The sequence below is a fragment of the Salvelinus namaycush genome, chromosome 4 (genome assembly GCF_016432855.1).
Source record: "Salvelinus namaycush isolate Seneca chromosome 4, SaNama_1.0, whole genome shotgun sequence".
Lineage (NCBI taxonomy): Eukaryota > Metazoa > Chordata > Actinopteri > Salmoniformes > Salmonidae > Salvelinus > Salvelinus namaycush.
This window is the reverse complement of record NC_052310.1, coordinates 58,024,135-58,039,117: the sequence shown is the minus strand read 5'-3', so window position 1 is coordinate 58,039,117 and position 14,983 is coordinate 58,024,135. Positions and strand designations below refer to the sequence as shown.

General features: G+C 42.6%; 1 protein-coding gene across 3 annotated transcripts; it reads right to left on the bottom strand.

The window, feature by feature from the left end:
- Positions 1-71: 71 nt before the first annotated feature.
- supv3l1 (SUV3-like helicase) lies at positions 72-14,691 on the bottom strand. Of its 3 annotated transcripts, none has more exons than XM_038992061.1 (15): positions 14,595-14,691; positions 12,940-13,017; positions 12,703-12,810; positions 12,465-12,579; positions 10,617-10,785; positions 9,941-10,052; positions 3,992-4,069; positions 3,685-3,776; positions 3,309-3,489; positions 3,018-3,111; positions 2,566-2,785; positions 2,368-2,448; positions 2,063-2,239; positions 1,286-1,434; positions 72-1,108 (listed from the first exon to the last, which is right to left on the bottom strand). In XM_038992061.1, the coding sequence occupies exons 2-15, from the start codon at positions 13,001-13,003 to the stop codon at positions 700-702; spliced, it is 2,049 nt and encodes a 682-aa protein (XP_038847989.1). In that variant the 5' UTR covers positions 13,004-13,017; positions 14,595-14,691; the 3' UTR covers positions 72-699. The 3 variants fall into 3 exon arrangements, with proteins under 3 accessions (XP_038847989.1, XP_038847987.1, XP_038847988.1); XM_038992059.1 differs by lacking the exon at positions 14,595-14,691 and adding an exon at positions 13,432-13,883; XM_038992060.1 differs by lacking the exons at positions 2,368-2,448; positions 14,595-14,691 and adding an exon at positions 13,432-13,883.
- Positions 14,692-14,983: the final 292 nt, after the last annotated feature.

The following is a 14,983-nucleotide window of genomic DNA, read 5'->3' as shown; positions in this document are numbered from 1 at the left end:
AAATGTTCATGACACAATTAAGGTGTTATAAGCAGTGTCAAAAGGCAAGAAAATCATTGTCATGACATATCTTAAAACCATTTAACATTTGTTGATACGTTAAGAAGCTGTATGACAGGTCTACAACATTGTTGTTACAGAGTAAGGTGTCAAATTATTACAGACATTCGCCACCTTATGTCTCACATCAAATGAATACAAAGGCCTCATCAAAACCAACATATTAATACACTTTTTTTAATCAATGACCTTATCATTTATGCTATTTCAATTCCTTAAATCATACATAGGGGCATATAAATCAGTGGTGGTAACATTTGAGTTTCCGGCAGTTACACTAGGCTAGCCCAAGCATGTGATGGGCACATAGTGTAAAATTGTCATTACTTGCTGTGCGAGACAGACTATCCGTCTACATGAAGATGCAGTCAACCACGTTACTTTTCAAGTGATAAAAATATTACCGCAAAATGACTGTGTAATAAGATAAGATATTACTTTGGATTTTTACGTCACCTTTTGGCCCATAAAATGACTATCTGTTTTTGAGCAGGTATACAAAGGAGCTGGGACCTACACATACAATTAATCACATCTTTAGCCACTGAAAATGCATGACACCGCCTGGTATGAAGTCCAGTCAAAATGAGACAAAACCTGCTATGTTTTAGTTAGGACCTAAGGCAGAAACTGGGACGGTCACTTCTTCTTCTTCTTATTCCCTTTTGTTTTATTATTCCCCGCAACCAGTTTGACTCCTTCTTCCTCTTGGCGGTGCACTTTGGACCACTCCTTCTGCAGTTGCCTTAGGAGGTCAGGAGTCAGTAAGCCCTCCTGTACCAGGCGGGAGCCTAGGGACTTGTCCAGCTGCCAACCCTCTACTCCACTGTCCTGGGCCTTGGGGGCTCCTCGGACCCTCCTTGGGGATACTGGGCTGGGCCCCAGCCTCCTCTGGTTGGACAGCGGGTTTGTCCCCGGGGGGGCGTTGGTCTCCGTGGCTCGGATGAGTCGTGTGATGTTGCGCACACCCACCTGGATGATGCTGTCCAGCTCCTGCTGGATCTCTCGGACATGATTGGCGTCCGGAAACATGTCCATGAAGCGGTAGCTGGCGACATGTGGAGAGGATTATTACTATCTAATTGAGATTATTTGCAATAAAGACAACCAATGATCTCATTATACACATTGTGTTACTAAATTCTGTGATGACTATTAGCACAAGAGCAATTGGTAATTTGGCTTGGTGAATGGTTTGGTATTGGTAAGGTAGAGATGGAATCACCTGAGCCAGAGGTAGAGGTCTAGCACGTCATGGACAGCCTCCAGGTGCACCAGGTCCTTGATGTTCTTGGGTGGGACCAGCGGCCAGCTGACGTGCCGACACACCCAGTCAAAAGTCAGGGGCTCATCTCTGCTGAACTGTCTGGCAAACTGGACACGGAGAGATTGTGTGTGATGTGACGCTCTCCCAATCAGTCTCATCATCCAGCCCCAAACACTATAGTGCTATAAACCTTATCAATAGGATTACACTTAGACCATAGTCACAGTAATATGTCATTCATCCAATTCACAACAGATCTTATCAATACTGTTGCCTGAAAACCACTCATGTCACGTCCCTTAAAGCCCAACAACCAACAATAAAACCTTATCAATGCTGTTATAGTTCCAGTAAGACGGTTCATATCAGAAGCAAACTGGCAACGTCATGCCAGAATATTAATCAATGGCGTGACTCACGCAAGGACATGTGCTTCCTATGACAAATTCTATATTCCAAATGGTGGACCTATCACTGAATAACATGAAATTAGGGTGTTAACCATTCAAATTCAGTCAGAGGTCAAAGTCTGTATTCACAAAGTGTCTCAGACTAGTAGTGCTGATCTAGGATCAGGTTCCCCCTGTCCATACAATCTTATTCATAATGATCTTAAAGGCAATGCTGATCCTATATCAGCACTCCTACTCATACTTTCTGAATGCGGGCCCAGATGTTTAAACAAGTGTTGCTAATGGAAAAGGGATTCTGCTGTAAACATGTCTCTGCTCCTACCTTCAGGAAGGAGGTGCACACAAAGGGCTGCTTCTTGTTGATGGGCGCAGTGCAGAACACATATCGAGAGCGCAGGTTGAGGGGAATGTGCTGGATCATGTCAGCCAGGAACTTGAAGTCGTCAATGTTGCACACAAAGTACATACCATCAACTTGGGAGAGGCTCACGAATATATCCTGGGGGTAGAAAGAAAATGGGTTACTTTTAAATGAACACAAATAATTCAATATTAATCTGTGAATTGACCAACTGTAAATCTTGATTCTCGCTACAGAGTAAATTGCAATGAAGTAAAGAAACGTACTATCAGATTGGACAAGGTGGCATCAGGTAAGTGGTAGGCAAACATTTCAATCTGCTCTGCTGTGGGGTGCAGCCCAGCTGTCTAGGATTAGGAAATTAACACCATGTCATACTTGATTGTCATTAAATAAAATAAAGGATATTGAATAGTCCGAACAGAAGGACAAAATTCAGAAATGGCCCATGTGCTGTTCCTCACCTCTATGGCGTCGACGGTTCTGCTGAGTATCTCCTTGAGAATTGGCAGGTCGTCGCGGTACATGGTGGTGACCTCGCCCTCTTTGAAGATGGAGCTGAAGCGTCCGGCCCGCCCGGCGATCTGGAGAGCCTGAGATGTGGAGATGGTGTCCAGCTCCTTCTCACCCTTCTCATTGATATTGGGTTTCACCAGTGAGTTAAAGATGATTCTCTTGATACTCCTAGTGTGGGAGGGACATAGTAGCACGCTTATAGAGGCAACAACTACTAAATTACAGCAAACCAAAAATCAACTAATCATGCAAGAAATGTGTATATTTTTTCTGTTAAGTATTTTTATGACAATCTGTAGAACAATGTACTTCAAACGTAATATATATTGTCAGCAATAAATTAAAATGAAAAAAAGCTTCAACAATATGCTATCAAAATCAGTTTCAATGGTCAACTCACAGGTTTAGTCCCATCCCTATGGCATCTGTTGCAACCAGGATCTTACATGGGTCCTCTGGGTCATTGAACTTCTTTGCTTGAGATAGTTTGGTGCCTGTTGACCATATAATTTACAGTGCTTTAATGATACACACTATTATACATTTAAGGATGAGTAATGTCACAGCGGGAGTATATCAGTTATTTGTTTTTCCGTCCAGCACCTGAACAAGTTGAATGTCCGTATTTTACATTTTACATTTTTCACACCATTCTAACTCTCCATCACCTGACATCTAAAAACAACCTTACCAGGTGGAAGGCTGCCATAGATGACCGCACACTCCAGGCCTCTGATCTCGATCTGCCTACTGATGGAGTAAATATCGTTTTTGCTGAAGCATACGATGCAGTCGCCTGGTCGCAGGTTATCCAGAGACTCCACAGCATGGTCCAGGATTGAGAAAGGAGTGAGCCTCTTGTAGTTACGAACCTGCCAGTAGATTGGGTCAACTGTAAGACACTTGACGTCGCAAGTATTTTTTGGGAGCCGGTCTAGAATCCCAAGTTTTTATTCTCATAGGATGAGACCGTTGATATTCAGTATAATCATGTTAATGACATGATGACTGGAACAGTCTCATTAGAAGCCAAACACACTAATGTTCACTAGATTGGCTAGACTCACCTCCACCTCCTCCCCTGTCGTGTACATGAGCTCTGTGACAAAGTTAATAGCTGCAGGCTCTCCGCACACATGGATCTCCTCAGCACACAAACCTATTCCCGGGACACAAAGTAAAGACATAAGAGGGAAAGCGGAAAAAGAACAATCCATTATTTATTACTGTGAAATCATAATTTTACCTTATCATTATTGACTTAATAAATAGCTTGTAATTTATGTACCATAACAAAGTGCAACCAAATATTCCGATTTTGTGATCTTACAATGGCCTGTAGTTTGTCCTAACTGTCACAGTGAAGTTACTGACCGAGCAGAGCCCTAGTCCAGGCCCATCCCCTCGATATGTCTCTGATCATCTGGATCTCATCAATGACCGCAACTTCATCTGGACAAAACACACAAGACACGTTTCACATGTTAGTCAACACTCAAATGGTGATAAGAAACGTCAAATGCAATCGAGCTCTATCAGAAATGAATCAAATACTTAAATCAAGGGTGTCAAACAAACGGTATACTTTAAAATGACTAAAACCAAATTGAAATTGTTTTGAAATTATAATGGACCTACACTCCTACAGTTTCTTCAAAAATCAAAATCAAATTTTATTTGTCACATACACATGGTTAGCAGATGTTAATGCGAGTGTAGCGAAATGCTTGTGCTTCTAGTTCCGACAATGCAGTAATAACCAACGAGTAATCTAACCTAACAATTCAACAACTACTACCTTATACACACAAGTGTAAAGGGATAAAGAATATGTACATAAAGATATATGAATGAGTGATGGTACAGAACGGCATAGGCAAGATGCAGTAGATGGTATAGAGTACAGTATATACATATGAGATGAGTAATGTAGGGTATATAAACATAAAGTGGCATAGTTTAAAGTGGCTAGTGATACATGTATTACATAAAGATGGCAAGATGCAGTAGATGATATAGAGTACAGTATATACATATACATATGAGATGAGTAATGTAGGGTATGTAAACTTTATATTAAGTGGCATTGTTTAAAGTGTCTAGTGATACATTTTTACATAAATTTCCATCAATTCCCATTATTAAAGTGGCTGGAGTTGAGTCAGTATGTTGGCAGCAGCCACTAAATGTTAGTGGTGGCTGTTTAACAGTCTGATGGCCTTGAGATAGAAGCTGTTTTTCAGTCTCTCGGTCCCTGCTTTGATGCACCTGTACTGACCTCGCCTTCTGGATGATAGCGGGGTGAACAGGCAGTGGCTCGGGTGGTTGTTGTCCTTGATGATCTTTATGGCCTTCCTGTGACATCGGGTGGTGTAGGTGTCCTGGAGGGCAGGTAGTTTGCCCCCGGTGATGCATTGTGCAGACCTCACTACCCTCTGGAGAGCCTTACGGTTGTGGGCGGAGCAGTTGCCGTACCAGGCGGTGATACAGCCCGACAGGATGCTCTCGATTGTGCATCTGCAGAAGTTTGTGAGTGCTTTTGGTGACAAGCCGAATTTCTTCAGCCTCCTGAGGTTGAAGAGGCGCTGCTGCGCCTTCTTCACAACGCTGTCTGTATGGGTGGACCAATTCAGTTTGTCCGTGATGTGTACGCCGAGGAACTTAAAACTTACTACCCTCTCCACTACTGTCCCGTCGATGTGGATAGGGGGGTGCTCCCTCTGCTGTTTCCTGAAGTCCACAATCATCTCCTTTGTATTGTTGACGTTGAGTGTGAGGTTATTTTCCTGACACCACACTCCGAGTGCCCTCACCTCCTCCCTGTAGGCAGTCTCGTCGTTGTTGGTAATCAAGCCTACCACTGTAGTGTCGTCCGCAAACTTGATGATTGAGTTGGAGGCGTGCATGGCCACGCAGTCGTGGGTGAACAGGGAGTACAGGAGAGGGCTCAGAACGCACCCTTGTGGGGCCCCAGTGTTGAGGATCAGCGGGGTGGAGATGTTGTTACCTACCCTCACCACCTGGGGGCGGCCCGTCGGGAAGTCCAGTACCCAGTTGCACAGGGCGGGGTCGAGACCCAGGGTCTCGAGCTTGATGACGAGTTTGGAGGGTACTATGGTGTTAAATGCTGAGCTGTAGTCGATGAACAGCATTCTCACATAGGTATTCCTCTTGTCCAGATGGGTTAGGGCAGTGTGCAGTGTGGTTGCGATTGCGTCGTCTGTGGACCTATTGGGTCCGTAAGCAAATTGGAGTGGGTCTAGGGTGTCAGGTAGGGTGGAGGTGATATGGTCCTTGACTAGTCTCTCAAAGCACTTCATGATGACGGAAGTGAGTGCTACGGGGCGGTAGTCGTTTAGCTCAGTTACCTTAGCTTTCTTGGGAACAGGAACAATGGTGGCCCTCTTGAAGCATGTGGGAACAGCAGACTGGGATAAGGATTGATTGAATATGTCCGTAAACACACCAACCAGCTGGTCTGCGCATGCTCTGAGGACCCGGCTGGGAATGCCGTCTGGGCCTGCAGCCTTGCGAGGGTTAACACGTTTAAATGTTTTACTCACCTCGGCTGCAGTGAAGGAGAGCCCGCAGGTTTTGGTAGCGGGCCGTGTCAGTGGCACTGTATTGTCCTCAAAGCGAGCAAAAAATGTATTTAGTCTGTCTGGGAGCAAGACATCCTGGTCCGCGATGGGGCTGGTTTTCTTTTTGTAATCCGTGATTGACTGTAGACCCTGCCACATACCTCTTGTGTCTGAGCCGTTGAATTGCAACTCTACTTTGTCTCTATACTGGCACTTAGCTTGTTTGATTGCCTTGCGGAGGGAATAGCTACACTGTTTGTATTCGGTCATGTTTCCGGTCACCTTGCCCAGGTTAAAAGCAGTGGTTCGCGCTTTCAGTTTCGTGCGAATGTTGCCATTAATCCACGGTTTCTGGTTTGGGAATGTTTTAATCGTTGGTGTGGGTATAACGTCTCAGATGCACTTTTTAATGAACTCGCTCACCTAATCAGCGTATTCGTCAATGTTGTTGTTGGACGCAATGCGGAACATATCCCAATCCACGTGATCGAAGCAGTCTTGAAGCGTGGAATCAGATTGGTCGGACCAGCGTTGAACAGACCTGAGCACGGGAGCTTCTTGTTTTAGTTTCTGTCTGTAGGCTGGAAGCAACAAAATGGAGTCGTGGTCAGCTTTTCCGAAAGGAGGGCGGGGGAGGGCCTTATATGCGTCGCGGAAGTTAGAATAACAATGATCCAGGGTTTTACCAGCCCTGGTAGCACAATCGATATGCTGATAGAATTTAGGGAGTTTCAGATTAGCCTTGTTAAAATCCCCAGCTACAATGAATGCAGCCTCAGGATGTGTGGTTTCCAGTTTACATAGAGTCAAATAAAGTTCGTTCAGGGCCATCGATGTGTCTGCTTGGGGGGGAATATATACGGCTGTGATTATAATCGAAGAGAATTCCCTTGGTAGATAATGCGGTCGACATTTGATTGTGAGGAATTCTAAGTCAGGTGAACAGAAGGACTTGAGTTCCTGTATGTTGTTATGATCACACCACGTCTCGTTAATCATAAGGCATGCCCCCCCGCCCCTCTTCTTACCAGAAAGATGCTTGTTTCTGTCGGCGCGATGCGTGAAGAAACCAGCTGGCTGCACCGACTCCGTTAGCGTCTCTCGAGTGAGCCATGTTTCCGTGAAGCAAAGAATGTTACAGTCTCTGATGTCTCTCTGGAATGCTACCCTTGCTCGGATTTCATCAACCTTGTTGTCAAGAGACTGGACATTGGCGAGTAGTATGCTAGGGAGTGGAGCGCGATGTGCCCGTCTCCGGAGCCTGACCAGAAGACCGCTTCGTTTGCCCCTTTTACGGCGTCGTTGTTTAGGGTCACCGGCTGGGATCCGATCCATTGTACTGGGTGAAAGGCAAAACACAGAATCCGCTTCGGGAGAGTCATATTCCTGGTCGTAATGATGGTGAGTTGATGTTGCTCTTATATTCAGTAGTTCCTCCCAACTGTATGTAATGAAACCTAAGATTACCTGGGGTACCAATGTAAGAAATAACACGTAAAAAAACAAAATACTGCCTAGTTTCCTAGGAACGCGAAGCGAGGCGGCCATCTCTGTCGGCGCCGGAAGTAGAGGTCGGCCGATTAATCGGAATGGCCGATTAATTAGGGACGATTTCAAGTTTTCATAACAATCGGTAATGGGTATTTTTGGACACCGATTTGCCGATTAAAAAAAATGAAGAAATGTTTAAAAAATATATATTTTTAATTTTTTACACCTTTATTTAACTAGGCAAGTCAGTTAAGAACACATTCTTATTTTCAATGACGGCGGGTTAACTGCCTTGTTCAGGGGCAGAACGACAGATTATTACCTTGTCAGCTCGGGGATTCGTTTTTGCAACCTTCCGGTTACTAGTCCAACGCTCTAACCACCTGCCTTACATTGCACTCCACGAGGAGCCTGCGTGGCAGGCTGACTACCTGTTACGCGAGGGCAGCAAGAAGCCAAGGTAAGTTGCTAGCTAGCATTAAACTTATCTTATAAAAAACAATCAATCTTAACATAATTACTTGTTAACTACACATGGTTGATGATATTACTAGTTCATCTAGCGTGTCCTGCGTTGCATATAATCGATGCGGTGCCTGTTAATTTCTCATTGAATCACAGCCAACTTCGACAAACGGGTGATGATTTAACAAGCGCATTTGCGAAAACAAGCACTGTCGTTGCACCAATGTACCTAACCATAAACATCAATGCCTTTCTTTAAAATTAATACACAAGTATATATTTTTAAACCTGCATATTTAGTTAATATTGCCTGCTAAGATGAATTTCTTATAACTAGGGAAATTGTGTCATTTCTCTTGCGTTCTGTGCAAGCAGTCAGGGTATATGCAGCAGTTTGGGCCGCCTGACTCATTGCGAACAGTGTGAAGTCCATTTATTCCTAACAAAGGCCGTAATTAATTTGCCAGAATTGTACATAATTATGACATAACATTAAAGGTTGTGCAATGTAACAGCAATATTTAGACTTAGGGATGCCATCCATTAGATAAAATACGGAACGGTTCCATATTTCACTGAAAGAATAAACATTTTGTTTTCTAAATGATAGTTTCCGGATTCGACAATTTTAATGACCAAAGGCTCGTATTTCTGTGTGTTATTATGTTATAATTAAGTCTATGATTTGATAGAGCAGTCTGACTGAGCGATGGTAGGCACCAGCAGGCTCGTAAGCATTCATTCAAACAGCACTTTTGTGCGTTTTGCTAGCAGCTCTTCGCAATGCTTCAAGCATTGAGCTGTTAATGACTTCAAGCCTATCAACTCTCGAGATTAGGCTGGTGTAACCGATGTGAAATGGCTAGCTAGTTAGCGGGGTGCGCGCTAATAGCCTTTCAAACGTCACTCGCTCTGAGACTTGGAGTAGTTGTTCCCCTTGCTCTGCATGGGTAACGCTGCTTCGAGGGTGGCTGTTGTCTATGTGTTCCTGGTTCGAGCCCAGGTAGGGGCGAGGAGAGGGACGGAAGCTATACTGTTACACTGGCAATACTAAAGTGCCTATAAGAACCTCCAATAGTCAAAGGTGTATGAAATACAAATTGTATAGAGAGAAATAGTTCTATAATAACTACAACCTAAAACTTCTTACCTGGGAATATTGAAGACTCATGTTAAAAGGAACCACCGGCTTTCATATGTTCTCATGTTCTGAGCAAGGAATTAGCTTTTTTTACATGGCACATATTGCACTTTTATTTTCTTCTCCAACACTTTGTTTTTGCATTATTTAAACCAAATTGAACATGTTTCCTTATTTATTTGAGAATAAATTGATTTTATTGATGTATTATATTAAGTTAAAATAAGTGTTAATTCAGTATGGTTGTAATTGTCAATAAAAATATTTTTTAAATCGGCCAATTAATCGGTATCGGCTTTTTTGGTCCTCCAATAATCGGTATCGGTATCGGCGTTGAGAAATCATAATCGGTCGACCTCTATTCTTGACTGTGTCCAGCTCGATAATAATCACCTGAATGAAAGCTGGACAGTCAGGGAGCATCGGAAATCACCAAAACAATAGATAGAGGACCATTTTTGGCAAATTTTGACAGCGAGGAAATATAACCGATTTTCAGTGCGGCCCTCTGGACCTCGTTGAAGACTGAATGCAGCCCCTAGGGCAAAATTCGTTTGACACCCCTAACTTGAATGGTAGTGATAAAATACCCTAATGTACATTTAAATATGTTTAACAAGTTGAGCGATAAGGTAAGATACTGACATGGTGTTGTGACACTGCACATCTCGATAGTACAGGCCACATGCTCAGCTTGTCTCCCCTCCTCATCCATAAATGTTCTCTCCTCTCCTGTCACCAAATCACATGGCACGCCCTGGGAGAAACAAAAAGTAAATTTAACGTCTTCCTTTGACATAGTGCTCTGAGAATGAACTTAAACATTTTGGAAATTATTGGTAAGAAACACTTAGATAAACAAATTTTACTTCAATTTTTTCAAGGTAAAAGGGCAATTCCATGGTAATGGAATTACGCTGAGACTCATATTTTTCACTTTAAAATGTATACAAAACAAAAAACATTGATTTAAAAGTTGAACAAACCATGGAACTCTATTCACAAGTCCCAATTTCCACTGAAAATGTTACAAAAACACATTTACAGGAGAATAAAATAAATTTTACCATAAAACTTTGCATCTGCATTTTTTAAAATGTATTGTGTAAATTGTTTAAAGTAGTCATTGTGCATTGAGTTGTATAGTTTGGTAAACCTTGAAATCAATGGTTTCTGTTTGGCATTTTAAAGTAAAAAATCTGAGTCTCAGCATAATTCCATTAGCATGGAATTGCCCATTTGCCACAGTATGCAAAAAGCCTTCTAAATGATGTATTCTCTCTATGGAAGGGTATACTAGTGAAAGAGAGGTTATACTAACAGCATTATTGCTCTTTTCAAAGATCTCGTGGGCTAACAGCTTCAGCGGTCCACAGTAGACTCCAGACTTGGCAGCCAGGTATCTCTGAATTGCATGATGAGTCTTTCCACTGTTGGTGGGGCCAGCATGGAATATCACCTTCCTCTGGATGGCTCTAGCCTCAGGGTACCTGGGAAACATTCAAGTGGATGGCTGAAAGACAGTTGTGTGGAGTATTGTGTGTACACGGCGCTAGGTGACCTCTTTAGGTGACCTCAACTATATACACATTTTTATTTTGAAAATGCTCTTCCATTCATTGTATCCATTTGTGTGTATATATATATATATATATATATATATATATATATATATATATATATATATACACACACACACAACTATATACACATTTTTATTTTGAAAATGCTCTTCCATTCATTGTATCCATTTGTGTGTATATATATATATATATATATATATATATACACACACAACTATATACACCTTTTTCATTTTGAAAATGCTCTTCCATTCATTGTATCCATTTGTGTGTATGTATATATATATATATATATATATATTTAAACAACTATATACACACTTTTTATTTTGAAAATGCTCTTCCATTCATTGTATCCATTTGTGTGTGTATATATATATTCAAGTGGATATACACTGCTCAAAAAAATAAAGGGAACACTTAAACAACACAATGTAACTTCAAGTCAATCACACTTCTGTGAAATCAAACTGTCCACTTAGGAAGCAACACTGATTGACAATAAATTTCACATGCTGTTGTGCAAATGGAATAGACAAAAGGTGGAAATTATAGGCAATTAGCAAGACACCCCCAATAAAGGAGTGGTTCTGCAGGTGCTGACCACAGACCACTTCTCAGTTCCTATGCTTCCTGGCTGATGTTTTGGTCACTTTTGAATGCTGGCGGTGCTTTCACTCTAGTGGTAGCATGAGACGGAGTCTACAACCCACACAAGTGGCTCAGGTAGTGCAGCTCATCCAGGATGGCACATCAATGCGAGCTGTGGCAAGAAGGTTTGCTGTGTCTGTCAGCGTAGTGTCCAGAGCATGGAGGCGCTACCAGGAGACAGGCCAGTACATCAGGAGACGTGGAGGAGGCCGTAGGAGGGCAACAACCCAGCAGCAGGACCGCTAACTCCGCCTTTGTGCAAGGAGGAGCACTGCCAGAGCCCTGCAAAATGACCTCCAGCAGGCCACAAATGTGCATGTGTCAGCATATGGTCTCACAAGGGGTCTGAGGATCTCATCTCGGTACATAATGGCAGTCAGGCTACCTCTGGCGAGCACATGGAGGGCTGTGCGGCCCCACAAAGAAATGCCACTCCACACCATGACTGACCCACCGCCACACCGGTCATGCTGGAGGATGTTGCAGGCAGCAGAACGTTCTCCACGGCGTCTCCAGACTCTGTCACGTCTGTCACATGTGCTCATGTGCTCAGTGTGAACCTGCTTTCATCTGTGAAGAGCACAGGGCGCCAGTGGCGAATTTGCCAATCTTGGTGTTCTCTGGCAAATGCCAAACGTCCTGCACGGTGTTGGGCTGTAAGCACAACCCCCACCTGTGGATGTCGGGCCCTCATACCGCCCTCATGGAGTCTGTTTGTGACCGTTTGAGCAGACACATGCACATTTGTGGCCTGCTGGAGGTCATTTTCACAGAAGTGTGATTGACTTGGAGTTACATTGTGTTATTTAAGTGTTCCCTTTATTTTTTTGAGCAGTGTATATACACACAAATGGATACAATGAATGGAAGAGCATTTTCAAAATGAAAAATGTGTATATAGTTGAGGTCACCTAAAGATGACGTGTGATACTTACCAATTAGCTGGTACACGCAGATCACTGATTTTGCGTAGATCCTCCATGCAGTCCAGCATGGGGAAAATCTGCTTGGCATGTCTCATGAAGTAAGGATAAAGGTCATCTATGTGGCCTGACGAGCACAAGCAAAAACACTCATCAGTTGACAGGGTGTGAGGGGTTGGAATTAAGTTCCAACTTGCAGTTGCTTTAAATCACTTGATTCCTTAAATGATAAGCACAGTGTTGAACTCACCTGCTCCACAGCATATGTCATTGAAGATGATATGAAGGTCTGCACTGAGCATAGAGATTTCTAGCACATACTTCCGAAAACTGATGAAGGCTTGGTGAAAGAGGCGAGCTGACATGGAGAGATCAATGTTTTAGTATGACCATAAGGCAAGTTGGAGAAGTATCATTACAAAAAATATATTTGATAAGAGTACCAGACCGTTATGCCAGCCAGTTGAAACGATTATGTTGTTCTCACCATCGAGACCTTGATCCGCTGCAATTTTTTGCATCTCTTTCCTTTTGTAGAACTTGTTCAACATTTTGAGAAGTTCATCTGTTAGGAGAAATCACATGGGTCTGGTAAAATTGCCATACAGTAGACCTATTCTTAAAGCTATAGGCTAAACATTATAGAAAGCAAGTCACAGCGAACACGTTTACAAAATATCTATTGACAGGGAATTTGTCCAACAGTTCTTAAGATCTTGAAAAGTCTCAGATTCATAGCTAGCTTTTATCTAGCTACGACTGAGACATGGCTGTAGACTCCATAGTATACAGTTAGAATGCAGCCACGTCTCAGGGCCAACGGCTAACGTTAGCCTGTTGATGACAGCTAAGTGGAGGATATCATCAACAGTTTAGTAGCAGTCAGCTACAGATATACTGTCAGTTTTCTATTGACAGCTAATCTGTGTAGATGGCAATCAACATGAACAGTTAGCACTACAATATGGATGTACAGTACTTTTGTCCAAAGGTTGCGTGAGCTCAGCTCCCACAGCCCCATCACTGCCGACATCACCCTTGATGCTGAGAGGCACAAATAGTGAGGTGTCTGGTGGTCGTGACGAACTATTTGAAGAAACACCTTGTCTGGTGGACACAGAACCAGACAAAGACCCTTTCAATAACGTTATAGATCCAAAGTGTACACAACGACTGTCCACCAGAGCATTTGTGTTTCGTACAGATATGGCGCATATTCTGTGTTGTACTCGTGAGAACAGAAGCATACAGCGGTTTATTGACATTCTTAGTTGCTAGATATAGTCCGCGATTATGTTGCCTTGTCTGGTTTGTGTCAATAAACACTTTTCAATGTCGCATTTTATCAATATTTTCCCTGGTAACACTTTGCACAGTATTGCAGCAGAGGACGGTCAACATCGGCTTCATTCTGTGATACAACGTGCAGGAGGACCCTTGTTTGGATTGCAGTCCAGAAATATGCCTGCAGCGATTTGTTAGATTTGTTTATTATATTAATTCACAAAATGCAGTGCTTTAGTTAGAAAATATACAAACTGTTTCTATAGAAATGACTTGATGATACATTCAAATAATACATGTATTATAGCAGCACACGTTTACCGATAATACTTCTGGTAAGTCTGTAGTGCATACATTCCACAAACCAAACGGACCCCAAAAACGTCAAAGTGCAAAAAAAAAAGAAGAAAGAAAACAAATGAAAGACAGTAAAGTATAAAGATAGGCAGAAACTGCTTCTCCCCAAAAAATCCCCCATAACACTTGTAGGCGATGTTCTGCCTCTGGGTTTAGAAACTCTCTGAACAAATGTTAGCTGCAAGTTGACATTTCAATCACGAAAATAGAATGCCTACTATGACTCAGCACTTGAGTGCGATCAGTGGCACACATTATTGTAAAACATTTTTTACTGGAATGCATAAAACCAGTTTGTAGGTAAGATCAGGATTGAAAATGTAAGTGCTATCCAGAATCCTTGGGATCCATACCCTTTTAACCCGTGCATTAGAGACCTCTAACGCCCATAAAGGTCCAGTTCAAACTCCCATTTACCAACATTATATCTTGGAGGTGCCGAATAGGCATTTTTTAGGTTGCTTGTACATTGTTATTGTGACCTTTTTTGGAAGTACATACCGGTTGTAAAATTGAGTAAATTAAGATTGCTGCTCAGCGAACCCCTATTTGGTGATGAACGAATGTATTGTAATGAAACAGCAGGGACCAAGTCTCGAACCCTCGACCTTCTAGCCCGAGGTCCGGCGCGCTACCGATTGTGCCGCAAAAGCATTCTCAAACGGCAGAGTCGATTTCCGCGCTTATAAACCCAGGGTCGTTACAGTATTTTGATATTATAACTCTTGCGTAGCTGTTGAATATGATTTGTAATCGGAGCTTTCTGGGCGTTAGAGATCTCTAACCATATACATTAAAACCTAGCGCATAATGATGCGTCGTTCGCGAACTAAAGTCTCTTTTTGAACAGATATTTTTGGTGAACATCGCGAACTGAATCACATCGGTGA